The sequence below is a fragment of the Salvia miltiorrhiza genome, chromosome 7 (genome assembly GCF_028751815.1).
Source record: "Salvia miltiorrhiza cultivar Shanhuang (shh) chromosome 7, IMPLAD_Smil_shh, whole genome shotgun sequence".
NCBI classification, from domain to species: Eukaryota; Viridiplantae; Streptophyta; class Magnoliopsida; order Lamiales; family Lamiaceae; genus Salvia; species Salvia miltiorrhiza.
Genome location: NC_080393.1, coordinates 13217903 through 13236990, shown reverse-complemented (window position 1 = coordinate 13236990; position 19088 = coordinate 13217903). Strand labels below are relative to the sequence as shown.

The 19088-nt window shown below is 34.7% G+C and overlaps 1 protein-coding gene across 1 annotated transcript; it reads left to right on the top strand.

The window, feature by feature from the left end:
* Positions 1-16516: 16516 nt before the first annotated feature.
* Positions 16517-19016, top strand: LOC130993833 (E3 ubiquitin protein ligase DRIP2-like). Its single transcript, XM_057918870.1, has 6 exons — positions 16517-16635; positions 17722-17875; positions 18003-18250; positions 18349-18399; positions 18672-18744; positions 18837-19016. The coding sequence occupies exons 3-6, from the start codon at positions 18012-18014 to the stop codon at positions 19014-19016; spliced, it is 543 nt and encodes a 180-aa protein (XP_057774853.1). The 5' UTR covers positions 16517-16635; positions 17722-17875; positions 18003-18011.
* Positions 19017-19088: the final 72 nt, after the last annotated feature.

The following is a 19088-nucleotide window of genomic DNA, read 5'->3' as shown; positions in this document are numbered from 1 at the left end:
ACTAGATTAATGAAAATAACAATATAACTCACTATTATATGAATAAATAGTGCAGTACATATCATATATTAACTAAATTGTATATAAATGTTAGCAATAGCATACATTGAAATGCATGTATTTGAAAATTATAAATTTAATAACTTTGGGACCTAAATTTTTTTTTGGATAAATTAATAACTTTTTAATTTATTAATTTATAATGTGTAAAGACAAATGAGAGATAATGTTTAAATTAAATAAATGCATTGATATACTACTGGAGATCCTACTGATGATCAAGTTAAAGATGATTCAACAATGGGTTCATATTTTAGCAAGTTATCATAGTATCCATAATCGTAATACTTTAATAATTAGTATTAATTTATAATATTAACTGAACCTATATATTTATAAAGGCTCTAGCTAAAAAAATATTATTTTATTCAAATTTATAAGTTTTTGAATTGACCCAATTTGGGACATAAGAAATTTATTAATTTATAGAGTTTATTAATTTATTGAGTATTATTTTAAAACGAGTTTATTGTAGTTGTAGAATCAAATAGACCGGATTATCAATTGAGAAATTAAATATATAGATATTATATCTATATTTTTAATTTTATCAAATAAAATACTAACAATGAATATGTGTACAACGTAAGCTTTTTCTGTTAGTATTTTAAAAAGAAGCCAATATATGTTCTTAATTAGGAATCAATTATTCTCCAAAAAAGAAAAAGGAAATTAGGAATCAATTGCTCGGTACCTTTGTCGCTGCATTATTTTTAGATGGGATTATAAGTACGCAACAAAATATTGAAATACTACTATATATTATATTACTTGTTTAGGCACATAACTATTGATTGCATTTTTGAGACATGGTACATCTCGATTAACCTTTTTAGTGAAAGTGGTGCATAAATGAAGATAAGGCTCCATGACAATCAATGTGCATCCTTCGGCTTGATTTGAAAAAAATCAATTGTAAGTGACGTAAACTAAATTCAACATAATCACTTCAAATGTATACGTCACTTGAGGACTTATTTGGTGCATATATTATGTTACCTATCTATACGTGATTTGCTAGTCATACAACAAAAACAAGAATTCAAACAAAGTATCATCCAAAACTTTATCATCGTCATTAAACAAATAGTTCTATGTCACACGCGCGCCCTTAAAGTAACAACTTAATAATTATTGATAAATTAATTGTTATATACTGAAATGAAAGTAATCGCACGAAAAAAATTAACCACTGGTGTAAATCATGTGTGGTGGTTAGTACAAGGCAAAGTATCCAACCGACCTCCTAGTTAGAAGAAAACATCTTAGCAATTGATCTATGCTTCGTGGTCTCGAATTATCCATTATATAGAAGAGAATTCACAACACAAAAAGAGAAATAAAAATAAAAAAAAGAGATCATCAATAATAATTCTCTGATTTTCCTCCGTGATACCTTGTACCGTCAATCAAATAACTAGAGGAGAATCGTCTTATCAATTGAATTACGCCCTGTTATCACAATACAAAAGCTTATTTTTGAGTTTACAACTGAAAATAGAGTCTTTAAAACACAATGTGGCCCGATTAGAGTACAACTCTCTATTATACAAAATCTATTCTGACTGGAAAATAGCTTGAACCAATATTGAAGGACCTGACAATACACCTAGATATATTAATAGAGAGTACAACTCTCTATTAATAATTGTTGACTAATTAGCTCACTTCTATCATAAATATCTATAAGTTGTGTGTTTGTTTAATTGAGCATCAAAGTGGCATTTATATATGGCGATTCAAGGATGATATAATGTGCACTTCTCGTTCTTGCTAGCATGCGCACATCTTCTCAATCTTTTTTCTAGCACTTAATTTTGGGTTAATTTCATGAAATATTACTAGACTATGGTACTTGTATCAAATTGGATACTAAACTTTAATTTGTTTCAAAATGATTACTAAACTTATATTTTGTATCATTTAAAATTTTATATAACTACATTTATATAATAATTTTATTCCATAAAACAATTAAAATACCATATAATCTTCCAATAAAATAGGCTTTCGAGTTACATAGAGAGAGAGCGAAGGCAGCGTTCATCTCCAGATTTCGAGCTCAACGGCGCAAAGGCGACGCAAGCAGCTTGACCGCCACTCCAACCAGCTTCGAATCCCAAGCCGGCAGCACTGTCTCCCACCCCTCAGTTTAGGCGCCGGAAAAGCAACTGAGCTTTAGTTGGGTCACCGTGGTTGTTTCCGGCGACTTCGCCATCACCCTCGACAAAACTGATTTCTGGTTCATCACCATCGTTCTCCTCACCGACAGCTGTAGCCACATGATTGATCACAGAGACCGGGATCTCCATCAAATCGAGCTCCAACCTAGTCATCATGGCTATTCAGATCGAGAACCGCCAAAACAATAGAGCTCGCATGGAGCAAAAACCGAGCCATCGGGCAACAACAGTTGATGCGAACGTGGACGGAAGAAACTGAGGCTCAGATGTGTTGTTGCTCTCTTGCTGAAGATGGATGTTCGTATCAAGAAATGTCAACAGAGTTATGCACTGATAGTAGCTTACAATATAGCAATTAAAATTTTGGTTTATTCCAACTGTGATTGTAGCTGAAAATCAGGCTAACACATGACCGGGAAGATGGGAGCTAGGAGTTGATTTTAATGGAGAAGATTATGTTGTATTTTAATTGTTATATGGGATAAACTTATGCACTGAATCTTGGTGATCCAGCTCCTCCCCCTCCTCCCAATTTCAGGCTGAAAGAAAAACAAATGATGAAGCACTACATTCAAGAAGGTCTTCTTGCATCCCATGTGGAGAAATGTGATTGGATTGATAAGTGGGTACTAAAGACATGAATGCTTGGTGGGAAAGAATAAAAGAAATCTATACCAAATGGATAGTCTTTGTTGATCTAAAGCATGATCTTGAATTTCAAAGACATGCTTGGAGATATTTCCTCTCCAACTGGTATGAGAAGGGATTGATCCAGAGGCTGCGAGAAGCACAACAAAAAGCAAGGACGCAAATGATTCCCTACCCTCTGAAGAATTTCGTGAGCACTCCAAAGGTCAAGAATAATGACAACCGAGAGGTTATCAAGAGGGAAGCAAATGCTCTGTGCATGATCTGGGGTGTTACTGAGAGCAGTCACCCTCAAGATTTCAAACACATCAGGAGGACCGTTTTTGGTTTGTATCAGCAATTGCTAGAATGTTCTTTCCTTGTACTTTTCTTTTCTTTTCTTCTCTGGCTTTGTTTTGATCTGTACCAAAAACTGATATATCTCATCAGTTATTTTAAAATGAGAATGTTACTCCTTTTGATCTCAACCTGAAGATAATATCTTTTTGTCCAGGCTCTGATTACTTATTTTAGTTATGTTTTCGTCCTGTTCTGTTTCTGTTTGCAAGATTTTAGGTTATCTTGTTAAGGGGGAATTGTATTCACCCTGTTTAGTATCTTGCTCTTTTATTTTCAGTCTCTTCTTGTTTTAGAACTGATTGTATGATTTTGGCATCATCAAAAAGAGGAAAATTGTTGGGAACTTAATGAAATATCTTAGCCCTAGTTTTGATGATACCAAAATCCTTAGGTTTTCTTTGTAATAGACTAGAACTTTTCGAACTCAAGTGTTGAAGTTCACTTTCTAGTTTATCTAGTGTTCTGAAGACTGAAGACTGAAGACTGAAGACCTCAACTGAAGTTAGCTATGAAAAGGCCAAGTCAAATACTGACGTTTTGACTGAAAGAGTTGCTTACTCAAGAATCAGTTATGGCTTAAGTAACAATGCAGGCCACGTGGATTTAGCAGACTGATACTCAAGTCAAGTATTAGTTGACTTTCTTCCTCGGACTGAAACTCCTGAGTATAAAGGAAGCCACGCACCTTCAAGTTTAGCCGCATTAAATGCAGAGATATTGAAGATCGTCATTTCTTTGCAAAGTATTCATTTTTGGTGATAACTTTTCAGAGGCGCCTTACCTCTTGTACCTGAGACATCGTTCTTCACCAAATTAAGGAACCTCGAAGATTGAAGTCTCAGCCAAGTTCAAATTACTCTCACAACGGATAAATTCTTGAAGACCATCTCAGCCAACGGATCTATTCAAGACTTCTCCTATAAATAGAGCTCGAGGAACACTACAATCTTCATCGATTCAAACGCACAAGCTGAAACTCTGCCAAAATCGCAACTCAGCCATTCGCCGCCTTCAAAGTTTTGAATCGATGAAGAGAATTCCCAAAGCCAAAATCAGTTCTCTGATTTCATACATTCTCCTAGTTCCTTAGGCAAATTCTTTGCTTTATCCAAAGTCTAAGTTTCCAATTACAGAGAGCACGTTCTCTATAATCTAGTTGGTACTTCAAACCCTTTTTCACTCGAGAGAAAAGAGTGTTTGAGTAGAGAGGAGTTCAGACCAGTGTTCTGACTTCAAGAGATCTTAGCCACCCGCTGGAAAAGGCACTTGTGTCTTAGCGTGCTAAGAGTGAGCGAGAAATCCAACCCAGAGTGTTGGTACTGGAAATTGTATTTTCAGTCTAAGGTTTGCTGTGCATCCGTAAGCACAAGCCAGAGTGATTGTCAGTGTGTTTAACTGATCGTGGACGTAGGAACTTGTTCCGAACCACGTAAAAATCCTTTGTTGTTTGTCGCTTTCAGTTTTACTTTCTTATCTGTGCACAAACTTGTTTATAACTGAAACTGATTAATTGCATGCAAAGTGAAACTATAACCTGACAATGTGTTAATCAAAGGCTATTTCAAAAGTTAAGTTTTCCGATGCCAGTGTTATTAGTCTAACTGATAAATCTTCGGATAATCAGTAAGATTCATAACACTCATCTGTTTCAAATTCTGACTGAAGTCCCCTTTTGGTTATCAGTCAAGGTTCTGTTGTTTAACTGCTCTTCTCTTCAAACTCTTTCAGTATCAGTTGATACTATTTCAGTTAACATCAAAAGTTTTCGAAAAATAGTCTACATGTGTATTCCTCCCTCCCCCCTCATACACCTGTTCAGCAACCCTCCGGGACCCAACATACAGTATCGTTGAAGTTATAATTTACCACATCAAACAACATTTCCAGTTAGTTTCTCGTTATAAATCAACAATACATCTCCCTCTATTTCAAAATTCTCACATAGACACACACATGCACGCGTGCAATTACCATCTAATCTAAAATGCCAAATTTCTCTATGCTTGAATAGAAATCATGTAACGACATTATGTCCAATTTTCACAAATAACCACCAAGCAACGCCACTAATAAGCACCTTAAAACCAAGGCGTAAAACCATCGATTTTTTTTTCATTTCTTTACATACTTCCCATCACAATTGAGTTTACAACCAAGACATTTATTTTCCCTTGTACGAATTGTAATGCGACTGATACACACACTGAAGAAAATATGTAAGAAAAAAAATTATGTAGGAACTTACAGCTGGATACAAAGGAGTGAGTGCGGATACTGCCGTTGACACCATAGTTTGCTATCGTGGAAGGTGGTTGCGGCGGTGAGGGTACGATGGGAAATTGAATTTGGTGCTTCGAATTTGTGGAAAATGACAATACCCGGACCCGTTTGGTAGGTCCAAACCTCCTGACCCGTTTGCATTCGAATGAAAAGATTTCATAATCGAATACCCGGACCTCGATTTAGGGGTGAGTACCGACTATAATTCTCCAAAACTGAAAAATTAAATTGAATCAAATCAAATCAAATTTCTAAATTTTGTTTGATTAATTTGGTTAATTCAATTAAACTTTAATATTTCTATAATGGATTAATTATAATTTTTTTTATCAAATATTCGATAACCGAAAATATATATATAGAGAAAAAGGTTTCCCTGAAAAAGTACATTAGTTATTTCATTGACCTTATTTTTGAAAGGGGTTAAAGCATCAACTATGGGTGCAGAAGCCAGCGAACATCGAATTCTACTATAAATATTCAGTAATAGACAAATCAATTTTTTATTTTTCTGTTGAGATTAATTCCACGTTCAACAATAACTTATACATATCAAATTCAATTTGAGAGGTTTATTTTTTATTTTTTTTTAGGAAATTTGAGAGGTTTATTAGCGAACTGTATTTTTTCTTTTGATGTTTTTTCTTCTTCTTATTTTTCTATTTTATTTTTTTTCTAAAATTATTGTGAAATTCGGTTAATTGTAAAATATTTTATATGCATATTAAATCAAAAATCGCGATAATAACTTTAATTTGATACTATGTAAATATTAAATTTAATATATAAAAGTTATACTTAAAACTTAAGAAAATTCTCTCGCATCTCTCTTCTCTTTTTTTTAATAAATCTACTTTTCATTTTTCATTTTTCATTTTTCATTTTTCATTTTTCATTTTTCATTTTTCATTTTTCATTTTTTTAAACTTATTTTTTGAACCAAGCTAGAAAGGATCTTGTTGCTGCCATTCTTCGAGAGGATGCGCATTGGCGTCAACGTGCTAAGCAACATTGGCTTAAGGATGGAGACTGCAATACTAAATTTTTTCACGCGATGGCTTCGGCTCGCCGAAAAATTAACTCTATTGCTAAGTTGAAACGTGATGATGGAAGTTGGACTTCTAATATTGGTGAGGTTCGTGAGGTGGCAGTCTCCTATTTCACTCAGTTGTTTGAGGATTGTAATAGCACGGTGAACTTCCATCAAGCGCTGGATAAGCTTCAACCTTGCATTAGTGATGCTATGAATGATGATTTAACTAGGCCTTTTGATAAGAATGAGTTTGAAGTTGCAATATCTCAAATGCATCCTGACAAGTCGCCGGGCCCCGATGGTTTCAATCCCAAGTTTTTTCAAAAATTTTGGGGAATTATAGGCGATGAAGTTTTCAGCAGCTACTCTCAATGGTTGGATCGTGTGGCTTTCCCTCCTAAGCTCAATCATACGTTGATCTCCCTTATCTCGAAGATCTCTTCTCCTGCCACCATGAAGGAGTTACGCCCGATAGCCCTCTGTAATGTCATCTACAAAATCATCTCCAAAGTTCTTTGCAATAGATTGAAGACAGTTCTTCCTACTCTTGTGGATAGGGCTCAATCCGCGTTTGTTGAAGGACGTTTGATTCATGATAATATCCATATTGCGTTTGAAGCCATTCACTCCATGAAGAAGAAAACCAAAGGAAAGTATGGCGTTTGTGCTCTTAAGATTGATATCAGTAAGGCTTATGATAGAGTGGATTGACATTATTTGGATGCGGTTCTCCGCCGGCTTGGCTTTTGTGATAAATGGCGAGCTTGGATGAAGCTTTGTGTCCAATCAGTTTCTTATGATGTTCTCATCAATGGTAGTGGTTTTGGCCCGATCATTCCTGGTCGTGGTCTTAGACAGGGGGATCATCTTTCTCCCTATCTTTTTATCTTGTGTGCTGAGGGTCTTTCAGCGATGATTCGGCATGAGATGGACCATGGATCTCTTCATGGTATTCAAATTGGTAGGGGTGGTCCTGCTATTTTGCATCTTATGTTTGCAGATGATTGCATTTTCTTTTGCAGGGCCACGACTACGGAATGTGCTATTCTTAAGGTTAAGGGTGTTTTGGCGAATTATGAGTTCGCTTCTGGACAAGCGATCAATTACCAAAAATCTGGGATATTTTTCAGTTCCAATGTTACTGTACGGGACCGAGAGGATATTGTTTCTGTGCTGGGCGTTTCCTCCCCCCTCAACACAGGCCGTTATCTAGGCCTTCCTTCACTTATTGGCCGAAATAAGAGGGAGATTTTCAAATATCTCCGGGATAGAATCTTGAATCGGATCCAAGGTTGGAACGGGAAAAAACTTTCTAAAGCTAGTAAGGAGATCCTTATCAAGGGTGTCGCTCAATCTATCCCTACTTTTTGCATGGGTGTGTTTTCCCTCCCCACTAGTCTCACTAATGAGATTGAGCGTCTAATGAACACGTTTTGGTGGGGGAATAAAGGCGGTGCTGGTCGTGGAATTAATTGGATGATATGGGAGCATTTGTGCGTCGATAAGAAGCTTGGAGGTATGGGGTTTCGTAGCATGCAGCTGCTAAACATTGCGTTGTTGGGGAAAACAGGTTGGAGATTGCTACATGAACCAGATGCTCTTGTTTGCAAGGTGTTAAAAGCTAAGTATTTCCCAAATTCTGATTTTCTTCATGCTAAAATTGGGCATAGTCCGAGCTTTTCTTGGAGGAGTATTATCTCGGCCCAAGATTTGGTTAGACGTGGTGTTCGATGGCAGGTTGGTGATGGTTCTCAAATCCGGGTTTTTGCTGATCCTTGGTTGAGAATAGATGACTCCTTTCATATTGTTTCACCTTGTCCGCCGGGGTTTGCTGGGCTTAAAGTGGCTGAACTATATTCGTTTGTTTCTCGGCAATGGGATCTTGCTTTTATGGAGACTATTCTTGGTGAAGATGACATTCGTGAGATCCGTAGCATCCCTATTCTGCTTCATGGAGGTGATGATACGCTCATATGGCATTTTTCAGAAAACGGCAAATATTCTGTTAAATCTGCGTACAAACTGGCGAGCTCACTAACTCTTGATTCGACCCATGGCATGGAAAGTCACTGGAGTAAGTTATGGAAAGTGAATGTTCCTCCCAAAGTGCGTCATTTCCTTTGGCGAGCTGTTCGAAATAACCTCTCTACGAAGGCTAATCTTCTCTCTCGGGGTATCTCGGTCGGTGGTGAATGTCCTATATGTAATGAAGGCTATGAAACTCTCTGGCATAATTTTTTTCAATGTCGTTTTCCGGAGGATTGCTGGCGAGTGAGTCGTTTGAGGGTGGTTCTTGAACCTATTATCGCTAATAGCGATTCTCTTCAACAAGCTTTTTTCTCGATAGTAGACTTGCCGAATGGGGAGATTGCTACAAATATTTGCATGTTATTATGGCAACTTTGGAAAGAGAGGAACGTGGTGGTCTGGAAAAACTCTTCCCCGATGCCGTCGCTCACGGTGGTTAGAGCTGTGGATAGCAGGAAAGAGTGGATGGATGTTAGGGAACGTCCACTGCAGTTCAGTGCGTCTAATGTAGCTGCTGCTGCTGAATGTTTGGGATGGCATGATGTTCCATATGGGTCGATTGTTTGCTGTGTGGACGCTGCTTTTTTCAATGATATTCACGCTTGGGGCATTGGTATGGCAGTTCGTGATCATGTTTGGAATTTCATTATTGGTCTTTCCATTAAGTTACCGGGAAGTTGTCGTGTTGAAGAGGGTGAGTTGATAGGGATCAAGGAAGCCTTGTCTTGGATTAAGAATTTGGGTTTTGATTGTGGGTTTGTAGAGTCCGATTGCAGGAGAGCTTGCGACTTGGTCAACTCTGGCGATAATAACATTTTGGAGATGTGCATTATTGCGGGTTGTTGTCGTCGGATTTTGGTTGAGTTGCCGGGTGTCAAGCTCCGTCATATTAAGAGGGATCGGATTAGCTCATTGTTTAGCTAAAGTTGGAATGAACCTCCGTTATCTGTGGTGGGTCATCTCCATGTACCATGTACTTGTGATCAATAAAATTATCCTCGCTTGTTATCAAAAAAAAAAAAAAAACTTATTTTATGTTCTTATTTTTTTAGCTTTTTCATACTATCGTTTTTTATTATTGTAAAGTATTCTTTATTTTTTTATTTTATATATTCAGTTAAAATTATATTTTTTATTATATTTATGATTATTTATATGATAATTAACTATCAATTTTATATATATAAAGGAATACAAAAATATTTCTCGTACATTACACACGGATACAAATACTAATCCTATTTAAAAGATTAAATGTAACAAACTCGATCAACTCAAACTTATATATAGACCAATAGCTCGTTAAAATGTAGTATAACGTTTAACGCAAATTTCTTGTAGTATTTTTTTGTTAAACAAAATTTCTTGTAGTAGTTGGAGCACGGTAATATTTAATTCACTTTTTCTTTGGATAGGTTTAACATTCATTATTTGACACATGTGATTATGGTACGTGTGATGCACTGACGTCAAATAAATATTACAGGGTTAATTGTCACTCATTTTGTAGCAATATTATTGTGTAAATTTTAACACAATTTTTAAAATACTATAATAATCTAACAAATATTTAAATTAATTTGTTACAAATTAACATTTTTCAATTTTTTGAGCCATTAGAAATTGAAAAATATCGGAAAACATCGAAATTGTGCAATCGCATTTTGGCGATGCCTCGCGGAGGCAAGCCACAAATCAACTTTTGAATGGAAAAAAAATAAGGGAACTAATTTTGCAATAAATAAAAAAATTATTGACATTGCTGCAACTTTTAGGAGAGGGAGAGCAGTGGGATTTTCATTAGTTAACAGTTAACTATTTCACTATATTTGCAATTATATGATCTACCTTGAAATCAAAGAGGAATTAAAGAAGATTGTTTTTCGAAAGAAAAGAATATATCATGACTTGTTGGTCTAACAACATCATACAACATTGATTAATAGGTGTATATTTTAATTTATTACCGTCTCCTCCATTACGGATTTTATTCGGTCACACGCCAACTTAATAAAAATAGTATTTAGTAAAAAGTATATGGCCGGCGCATGTACAATTTGTAAATTGAAATGTATATGTGCAAAAGTTTATTGTTTTTCCTGTTTCTCCTTAATATAATAAAATTAGGGAGAAAGACACAACTAACCAAAAGCATATAGTTTGAGACTTTGATAGCCACCACTTTTAAACTATGACTTTAGGGGTCAAAATGCTATTAAAAGACAAAGCTACCCTTACTAATTAGTTAATAAAAATAAAGGAAAATTGAAATAACATTTGTCTTAAAATAATTGTAATAAAACAAAATAAAAAATGAAAGTTTGACTTACAATTTTAAGAAAAAAACTGACGGTTGTTCTTCCAAAACCTTTCTTCTTCCCCATTTCAAAACCATCCAACTTCTTCCCCATTTTCTTCAAAATTGTCGTCCGTCACCTTCCACTCTCGCCATCTCTGCTCCACGATTCTTCACGGCGACCGTCGACTTCCGTTCTCGGCGATTCTTCACGGCGCAACCTCCAGCGCCTCTTTTCCACGACGACTCCAGCGGGCGGCGCTTAGGGCCGAGACAGAGCTCCAGCGGCGACGGCGATAGAGCTTCAGCGGCGGCGGCGCTTAGTCCCACCAACCAAGTTGTGACTTTTGTTGCTTTCGCCTCCGCCATTGTTGCGTTTGGTCCAACCTCAGCGCTGCGCAGCTGCAGACGAAGCTTCAAACCCTCGATCTCGTCTTCCCTCTGTCGGAGATCCGCAGCATACTTCTCTCGCATCAAATTCGCCTCGCTCTGCTTCTCTTGGAAGGCGGACTCGACCGCCCTCTGCTCTTCTCGGAGAGAAGAGATCGTCGACTGCATCTCCGACATCTTGGCGCTGAGCTCCGCCTTCCGAGACCCGAGGCTCGCTATCTTCGTCTTCATCTCCTCCGCCTTCCTCTTCGCCTCCACCACTGCGTAGGAGTTGCTCCATTTCCTTCTGTTGTTGCTGCTGTGCATGTTCCCATGAGCACCCTTCATGCTGCCCCCCCATTCTCTCTCTACTCTCTCTCTCTAGAAGAGTGGTGGAGAGATAAATAATGAAGGGCATCAGCTCACATAATTAATGCATGTTGCTTCTCATGTCAAAAAGGCCTTCAACCAGCATTTGTTTCTCTCTTGTGCACGCATAAACACATTCAGCTCATGCATTCTAGAGAGAGAGAGAGAGAGAGAGAGGCACATTTATACATGCATTTGTGTATGTATAGTGGCGGAGAAAGCAAGAATGGATGGGGGAAGATGAGATGGAGAGAGAGGAGAGGGCGTAGATTCAGGCCAACTTTATTGGTTAATGGTTACACATATTGGGCATATATCGCATGAGAGTTAAATATACTAAGAGTACGTGTTAGAGTACATATAATAGCATCGTAGTAATTGAGACGTGTTTGATTAAAAACAAGTATTCAATTTGATGTGCTAACCCTAGAATTTAACATATGAGATTAAAAATCCAAATTTCTGATGCCCGAAGTCATTCAAATCGGGAAAATAGTAAGAGTTCTACGGTGCACAATGATAGTGCACAACTACGTACACAGTGAATCGGGGAATACACAGTCAACCACAAACGGGGCATGTTTTAGTAATTCATATGCAATTAAGTGAAATTAAGTATGCAATTTCAATTAATAGACATTATATTCAATAAAAATGAGTCAATAGTGTTCAATTCTATTACCCCCTCAAACACATTGGACATATATCGCATGAGAGTTAAGTATACTAAGAGTACGTGTTAGAGTGCATATAATAGCATCGTAGTAATTGAGACGTGTTTGATTAAAAATAAATATTCGATTTGATGTGTTAACCCTTGAATTTAACATAGGAGATTAAAAATCTAAATTTCTGATGCCCGAAGTCCTTCAAATCGGGAAAATAATAGGAGTTCTACGGTGCACGATGACAGTGCACAACTACGTACACAGTTTAACAACTACGTACACAGTCGGCCACAAACGGGGCATGTTTTAGTAATTCATATGCAATTAAGTGAAATTAAGTATGCAATTTCAATTAATAGGCATTACATTCAATAAAAATGAGTCAATAATGTTCAATTCCATTACCCCCTCAAACATATTGGACATATATCGCATGAGAGTTAAGTATACTAAGAGTACGTGTTAGAGTGCATATAATAACATCGTAGTAATTGATACGTGTTTGATAAAAAACAAGTATTCCATTTGATGTGTTAACCCTTGAATTTGACATAGGAGATTAAAAATCCAAATTTTCGATGCCCCATGTCCTTCAAATCGGGAAAATAGCAAGAGTTCTACGGTGCACGATGACAGTGCACAACTACGTACACAGTTTAACAACTACGTACACAGTCGGCCACAAACGGGGCATGTTTTAGTAATTCCTATGCAATTAAGTGAAATTAAGTATGCAATTTCAATTAATAGGCATTATATTCAATAAAAATGAGTCAATAGTGTTCAATTCCATTACCCCCTCAAACATATTGGACATATATCGCATGAGAGTTAAGTATACTAAGACTACGTGTTAGAGTACATATGATAGCATCGTAGTAATTGATACGTGTTTGATAAAAAACAAGTATTCCATTTGATGTGTTAACCCTTGAATTTGACATAGGAGATTAAAAATCCAAATTTTCGATGCCCCATGTCCTTCAAATCGGGAAAATAGCAAGAGTTCTACGGTGCACGATGACAGTGCACAACTACGTACACAGTTTAACAACTACGTACTCAGTCGGCCACAAACGGGGCATGTTTTAGTAATTCCTATGCAATTAAGTGAAATTAAGTATGCAATTTCAATTAATAGGCATTATATTCAATAAAAATGAGTCAATAGTGTTCAATTCCATTACCCCCTCAAACATATTGGACATATATCGCATGAGAGTTAAGTATACTAAGAATACGTGTTAGAGTACATATGATAGCATCGTAGTAATTGATACGTGTTTGATAAAAAACAAGTATTTCATTTGATGTGTTAACCCTTGAATTTGACATAGGAGATTAAAAATCCAAATTTCCGATGCCCCATGTCCTTCAAATCGGGAAAATAGCAAGAGTTCTACGGTGCACGATGACAGTGCACAACTACGTACACAGTCGGCCACAAACGGGGCATGTTTTAGTAATTCCTATGCAATTAAGTGAAATTAAGTATGCAATTTTAATTAATAGGTATTATATTCAATAAAAATGAGCTTAATTAATCACTTAAATTATACAATTTAACTTAATTAATAAAAAAATAAATAATATACTTGATTAGTCACTTAATTAACTAGCTAATTTAACAAAATTAAATATTTATTAATTTTTAATAATAAATTATTAAGATTTTTACGAGCTTGTAATTCAAATAATTTGTTAATGAATATATTAACAAAATCTAATAATAATTAATTAACAAATTCAAATAATTAATAACAAATTCAAATAATTAATAACAATGCACAACATTTTTTTATTGTGGATGCAACTGTGTTTCTAACTGTGTAGTTAAGAACAGTTGAGCTCCCAACTGTGTAGCTAAGAACACATTTATAGCTCCCAAACTGTGTCCTCAAAATCAACCATTTATTTTATATTTTTCACACTCAATGTGGTCTTAGACGTGAATAAACTAAATTTTTTCATTACAAAACAACAAATCATGAATTTGATATCAATATATTTTAAACTGTGTCATTTACAAATACAACTGTGTTCTGCAAAATTACTGTTCACCGCTCACTAAAATCGAAAAATAAGACATACAATTGATACATTTGCCATGAATTTAACATACATACCTAAATACAATCAGAATGCCCAAAGAATTTCGTCCGACCCAAGTGTTTTCAAATAACAAAATCGCTATTTTTTTGGGGAAAATTTTCGTGGGTTTCCACCAAAAAAGAAAAGAATGAGTAAGAAGAACACAAATCCACTTTTCATCCATTTCTTCACCAACCTACCTTATATTAGCATTTATTATCACATTAATTTAGTTGTACGAACCATCTTAACCTACGAAAATCAAAGATACGATGAAGAATAAGATCGGCAGTTTCATTAATGGAAGCCATGGAAAGAGTAATGGAAGCCATGTAAAGAGAGAGAGAGAAGATGAAGAGGGGTGGGTGAGGAGTAACTTTTGCTGAGTTGGCAGTTGGAGGTGGGTGAGGAGTAAATTCAATTTTTCTTTATTTTTATTTAGCAATTAGTAAGGGTGAGATTGTCTTTTCATTCAATTTTGACCCCCAAAGTCATTCTTTAAAAGTGGTGGCTACCAAAGTCATAAACTATATGCTTTTGGCTACAAGTGTCTATTGTCACATAAAATTACCTATTTACAAAAACTGCATTTATTGTTCAAAATCAAGCCAATGCAACCAAAAACTTGGCTTTATACCACACCTACTTAAAATGAGTATGTAATAAGTGTTGGCGATTTATTACCAAGATAATTCATGATGACAATTGACAGCTATGATCATACAAATGTGTATATATTAATCTTTGATTTTACCTAGCCCCCATAATACTTTTCAGATTTATTTATTTCCACAGAAAATTGTCACCATACAATCAATTTTATGTCTCTGTCTCTCAAACACATTCTGTGAGATGGATTTGGCATTGAGGCAAAGCAATATGAGGAGATCTTTGACTTGCTCGATCTGCCAAAAACTTTTCAGACAACTAACAACTCTTGAAGAATGTTCTCCTCTATGTGAGTTTTTGTTTACCCTCTTTTTCTTGAGAATTCGATCGTCATTTGTTTCCTAATCCCAGTTTTGTTGATATACTAATTTCGTTAGCCTCTGCTTTATATACTAAGGCTCGTTTGGTTTTCAGTAAAGGATTATGTAGGATAATTTATAACCAAAATATTTAGCGTGAATAATGACAGATTATTAATACTGAGTTGGTGTTTGCTATCATGGCTAAATACAGAATATTCTGGTTTAAGTTAATCCTAGGGGGAGGTGGTATTATTAATCCTAAGAAATCTAGATTAATAATACTGGATCTTGGGATTAAACCGGGTCATCCGCATTATTACTAAATAATACCAAACACTAGACTGATCTGTACTAAATTAGCTAATACAGTGTATTAGCCAATATCAAACATTTGTTGGTCTTGTATGTACGTACAAATGTGATCCAGCCAATCATTTTGTCAATTACATACAATATCAAAATAGGGAGAGGTAGGTTCTAGTTAAAAATCCATTTTATTTAGGTTCTAGTTAAAAAGTATGTATATACTTTATTTGAAAATTAATTGTGACCACTCATCGATCGAATTATGTACTATGTTAATTTCTAGTTAATTGAATAACGACAATTTTTATTTAATATATATATATATATATATATATATATATTTGAAATTTCGGCACACTTTTTTTTATATAATAAAATATTGAACATACCATACATATTTTAACTTAAATTATCTTGTTGTATCCTAATATATCTACCAAACGGGCCCTATAGAATTGTACTTATATACAAGAATAATACTTTAGTAATTTTCTGTGAGCCCTAGAGTAATTGTACTTTAGTTGTGTATTTTATGAGTAGAGAATATAAATTAGAAAAAATGATGATAGAAAAGGTGATAATACTGAATAATGGACCAATTAAAATAGAAAGAGGTGGATTTATTAATGATAATATGTATAAATATATAAAAATTAATTGTAAGGGTCCGTGGTTAATGAATTAATTTTCAAAAATAAATTAAGAAGATGTTTTAGGGATAGAGGAAAAGTGAAATAAAGAAAAATATTCCAAATGAAAATAAAATAAATAAATATGTTTTGAAAGCGGAAAGAGGAATATTACAGTCTTTAATTTTTGGCACTACAAAGTCTACAATTATCGAGAATATGTATTTTGTTATAATTAATACCACATGGCACTGAAATGGTCAATTTGAAAAAATAGTTTGTCATGAGTGCATAAGGAAAGAGAATGCAGAGGGGTCGCACAATTGTCCAATATGTAAAGTTGATGCGCCACTTCAAAGACTTAGGTACGAACTCCAATTTCACTTCTTTTTCTAAAATTATTTTTTAAGTGATTTTTTTCTAGAGAAGATTTTTCAAGTGATTGCTTATATATATAGGGTTAGTCTTGCATGCACCTGGTCGCATAATACGCGACGGTCGGTTACTTTTAATAAGCATAAGATATGTACATTTGTTCGCATAAATATATACTTAATTATGTAATATTACAAGTTCTCATGAATAAAAGTAACACTTGTCGTGAATAAATGTAATATTTTATAAATATTACATTTCGTAACAATAATTACTTTTTGTACGACAATGATTATTTGACCAAATAGTTAAGAATATAAGTATTAATGAGTGAAAATAACTAAAGGTAAAAGTTCTTATGAATAAAAGTAAACATTATTGTGAAGAAATGTAAACTTTCAAACCGATCGCATACTATGCGACCGGGTGTACCCGCGATATATATATATAGGGTGTGGTTATAATGAGAACCACACTTATCGTGAGAACATAAGAACCATTAAAATCAATGCATCTGCTATATAAATTAATGCATTCGCTATTAAATTTAATGCATCCGAAAATAATAAAAATTTTGCTCCCTTCAGGATTCGAACCCAGGATCTGCATTCATCCACCAAGATGATGCATCCACCGTAGATCTTGATGATCGAATGGCTTAAAATGGTTCTCCGTTCTAATTTTATTTAGTGGTTCTTATTTGAACCTCTCCCTATATATATATATATATATCACGCTTCATTTATACTATACTAATGTAGTGCATTATTTATAAATACAAATAGTCTACTAGTACATCTCTCTACAAGGTACTTATTTTAATTTAAGTATAAAAACAATCTCTTCATCTCTAAAAAAATAATCTTAAAAGGAACGAATCGGGAGTAATATAGTGTGGTTTTGTGTCTATAAATAAACAAAGAAAACTATTTTTATGAACGTACAAAAATGACAAAAAAGAGCCATATTTTGGAGACGGGGGGAGTATTAAGAATGTAAATGCAGTTGAAGAAGATTTTGGAAATGTTTATCAACTTATGTAAAAATTATAAACCTGTAACTCATGCATTCAATAGGGTGGATCATCATTGGCAAAGGATATTGGACAAGTCGAATGAAAGAAAGAGAGAAAATAGGGAATGTGAATTTGGAAGAAAGCATGATGTGAAAGCAAACATAGCAACTGAAGCATCTTTGCGAACTCGTGCTTCATTGAGGAACGAAAAGCAGGTACCTATTTCTATCCAATGTGTGTGTTTGTGAGTAGGATCCATATTTTGAGTAGTTCATCTAGCATTAATTCAACTCATGTGTGTTTTGCTATTAATTAATTAAGTTGATTTTCACTTCATTGCAGAAATATTGTATGGATGCATTGACATGGAGTAGATGGAGGCCTATATCAGAGCATGATGAAGGAAAAGAGGCGAATAATCATGTTCCAAATATCAGCTCAACATTAAATCAATGTAGAGAGTTAAGGGCAAGACGAGGAGAACAAAATTCAATCATTGCTGCCCCTAAAAGATCAACAAATCCAACCAAATTTGTAATTGATGAAAATGTGAAAACATTTTGGTTTTCTCTTATTGCTTCTCATAACCAGTGAGATATACATACTATATTTCTAGCTATATATATCACATTTATTTTGGGGGGGAAAGTTATAATCTTTTAGCTAATTCATTGTTTTATTGTTCTAGGAAATGCAAGGCGCCGTTGAAGCAAATACCATGTAGGTACTTAAGGGTGAAGTAAGTTGATCAAGAAAATTACTCTCTTTTTCTTTCTTTCTTTCTTTTTTAATACATATACATCTTCTGATATCTTCTCATTTATATGTAAGCTCTTATTGGGACTTGCTATATATATAAAATAGTTGTTTTGTTATTATAGTTAAAATAAGTTTCTTAAAAAAATTGCTAGAATAATTAATGAATTTAATTTAATTATAACGTAACGACATTTTTCATATAATTGTGGACATAATACCATAATCTGATCGATATATTTCACTATCTTACAGGGATGGAAACATTACAGTTTCGTGTATCAAGAAGTACCTCATGCAGAAGCTTAACTTACGTAGTGAAAATGAGGTTTAACATCCCATTTCCAATCTTAAACATATACTTTTTAATTAGTTCTTAACTTAAATTATCCCAAAATTAGTAACAGCAAGAATTTTCAGGTAGAGATTAGTTTGCAAGGACGGCTTTTGCTTCCGACATTGGAAATGAGGAAATTGATAGATTTGTGGTTGCACACAAACACAACACCGCCATTACAAAAGAAAACGGCATTCCTTGGTTCCTCCGCACGAGACTTTGTCTTGACCCTAACGTATGCTCGAAGGCCCCACTCCACTTAGAATGCATGCTTTCAAATCTTTAATTGTTTTTAAATGTTGCACTATTTTGGAAACAAATTAAAAGAAAATGTC

Coding starts and splice junctions, on each gene's coding strand:
- LOC130993833 (XM_057918870.1), top strand. CDS start 18,012: ATGGATGCATTGACATGGAGTAGATGGAGGCCTATATCAGAGCATGAT. Junction 18,400..18,671: donor TGTAGGTACTTAAGGGTGAA/GTAAGTTGATCA, acceptor ACTATCTTACAG/GGATGGAAACATTACAGTTT. Junction 18,745..18,836: donor ACTTACGTAGTGAAAATGAG/GTTTAACATCCC, acceptor AAGAATTTTCAG/GTAGAGATTAGTTTGCAAGG.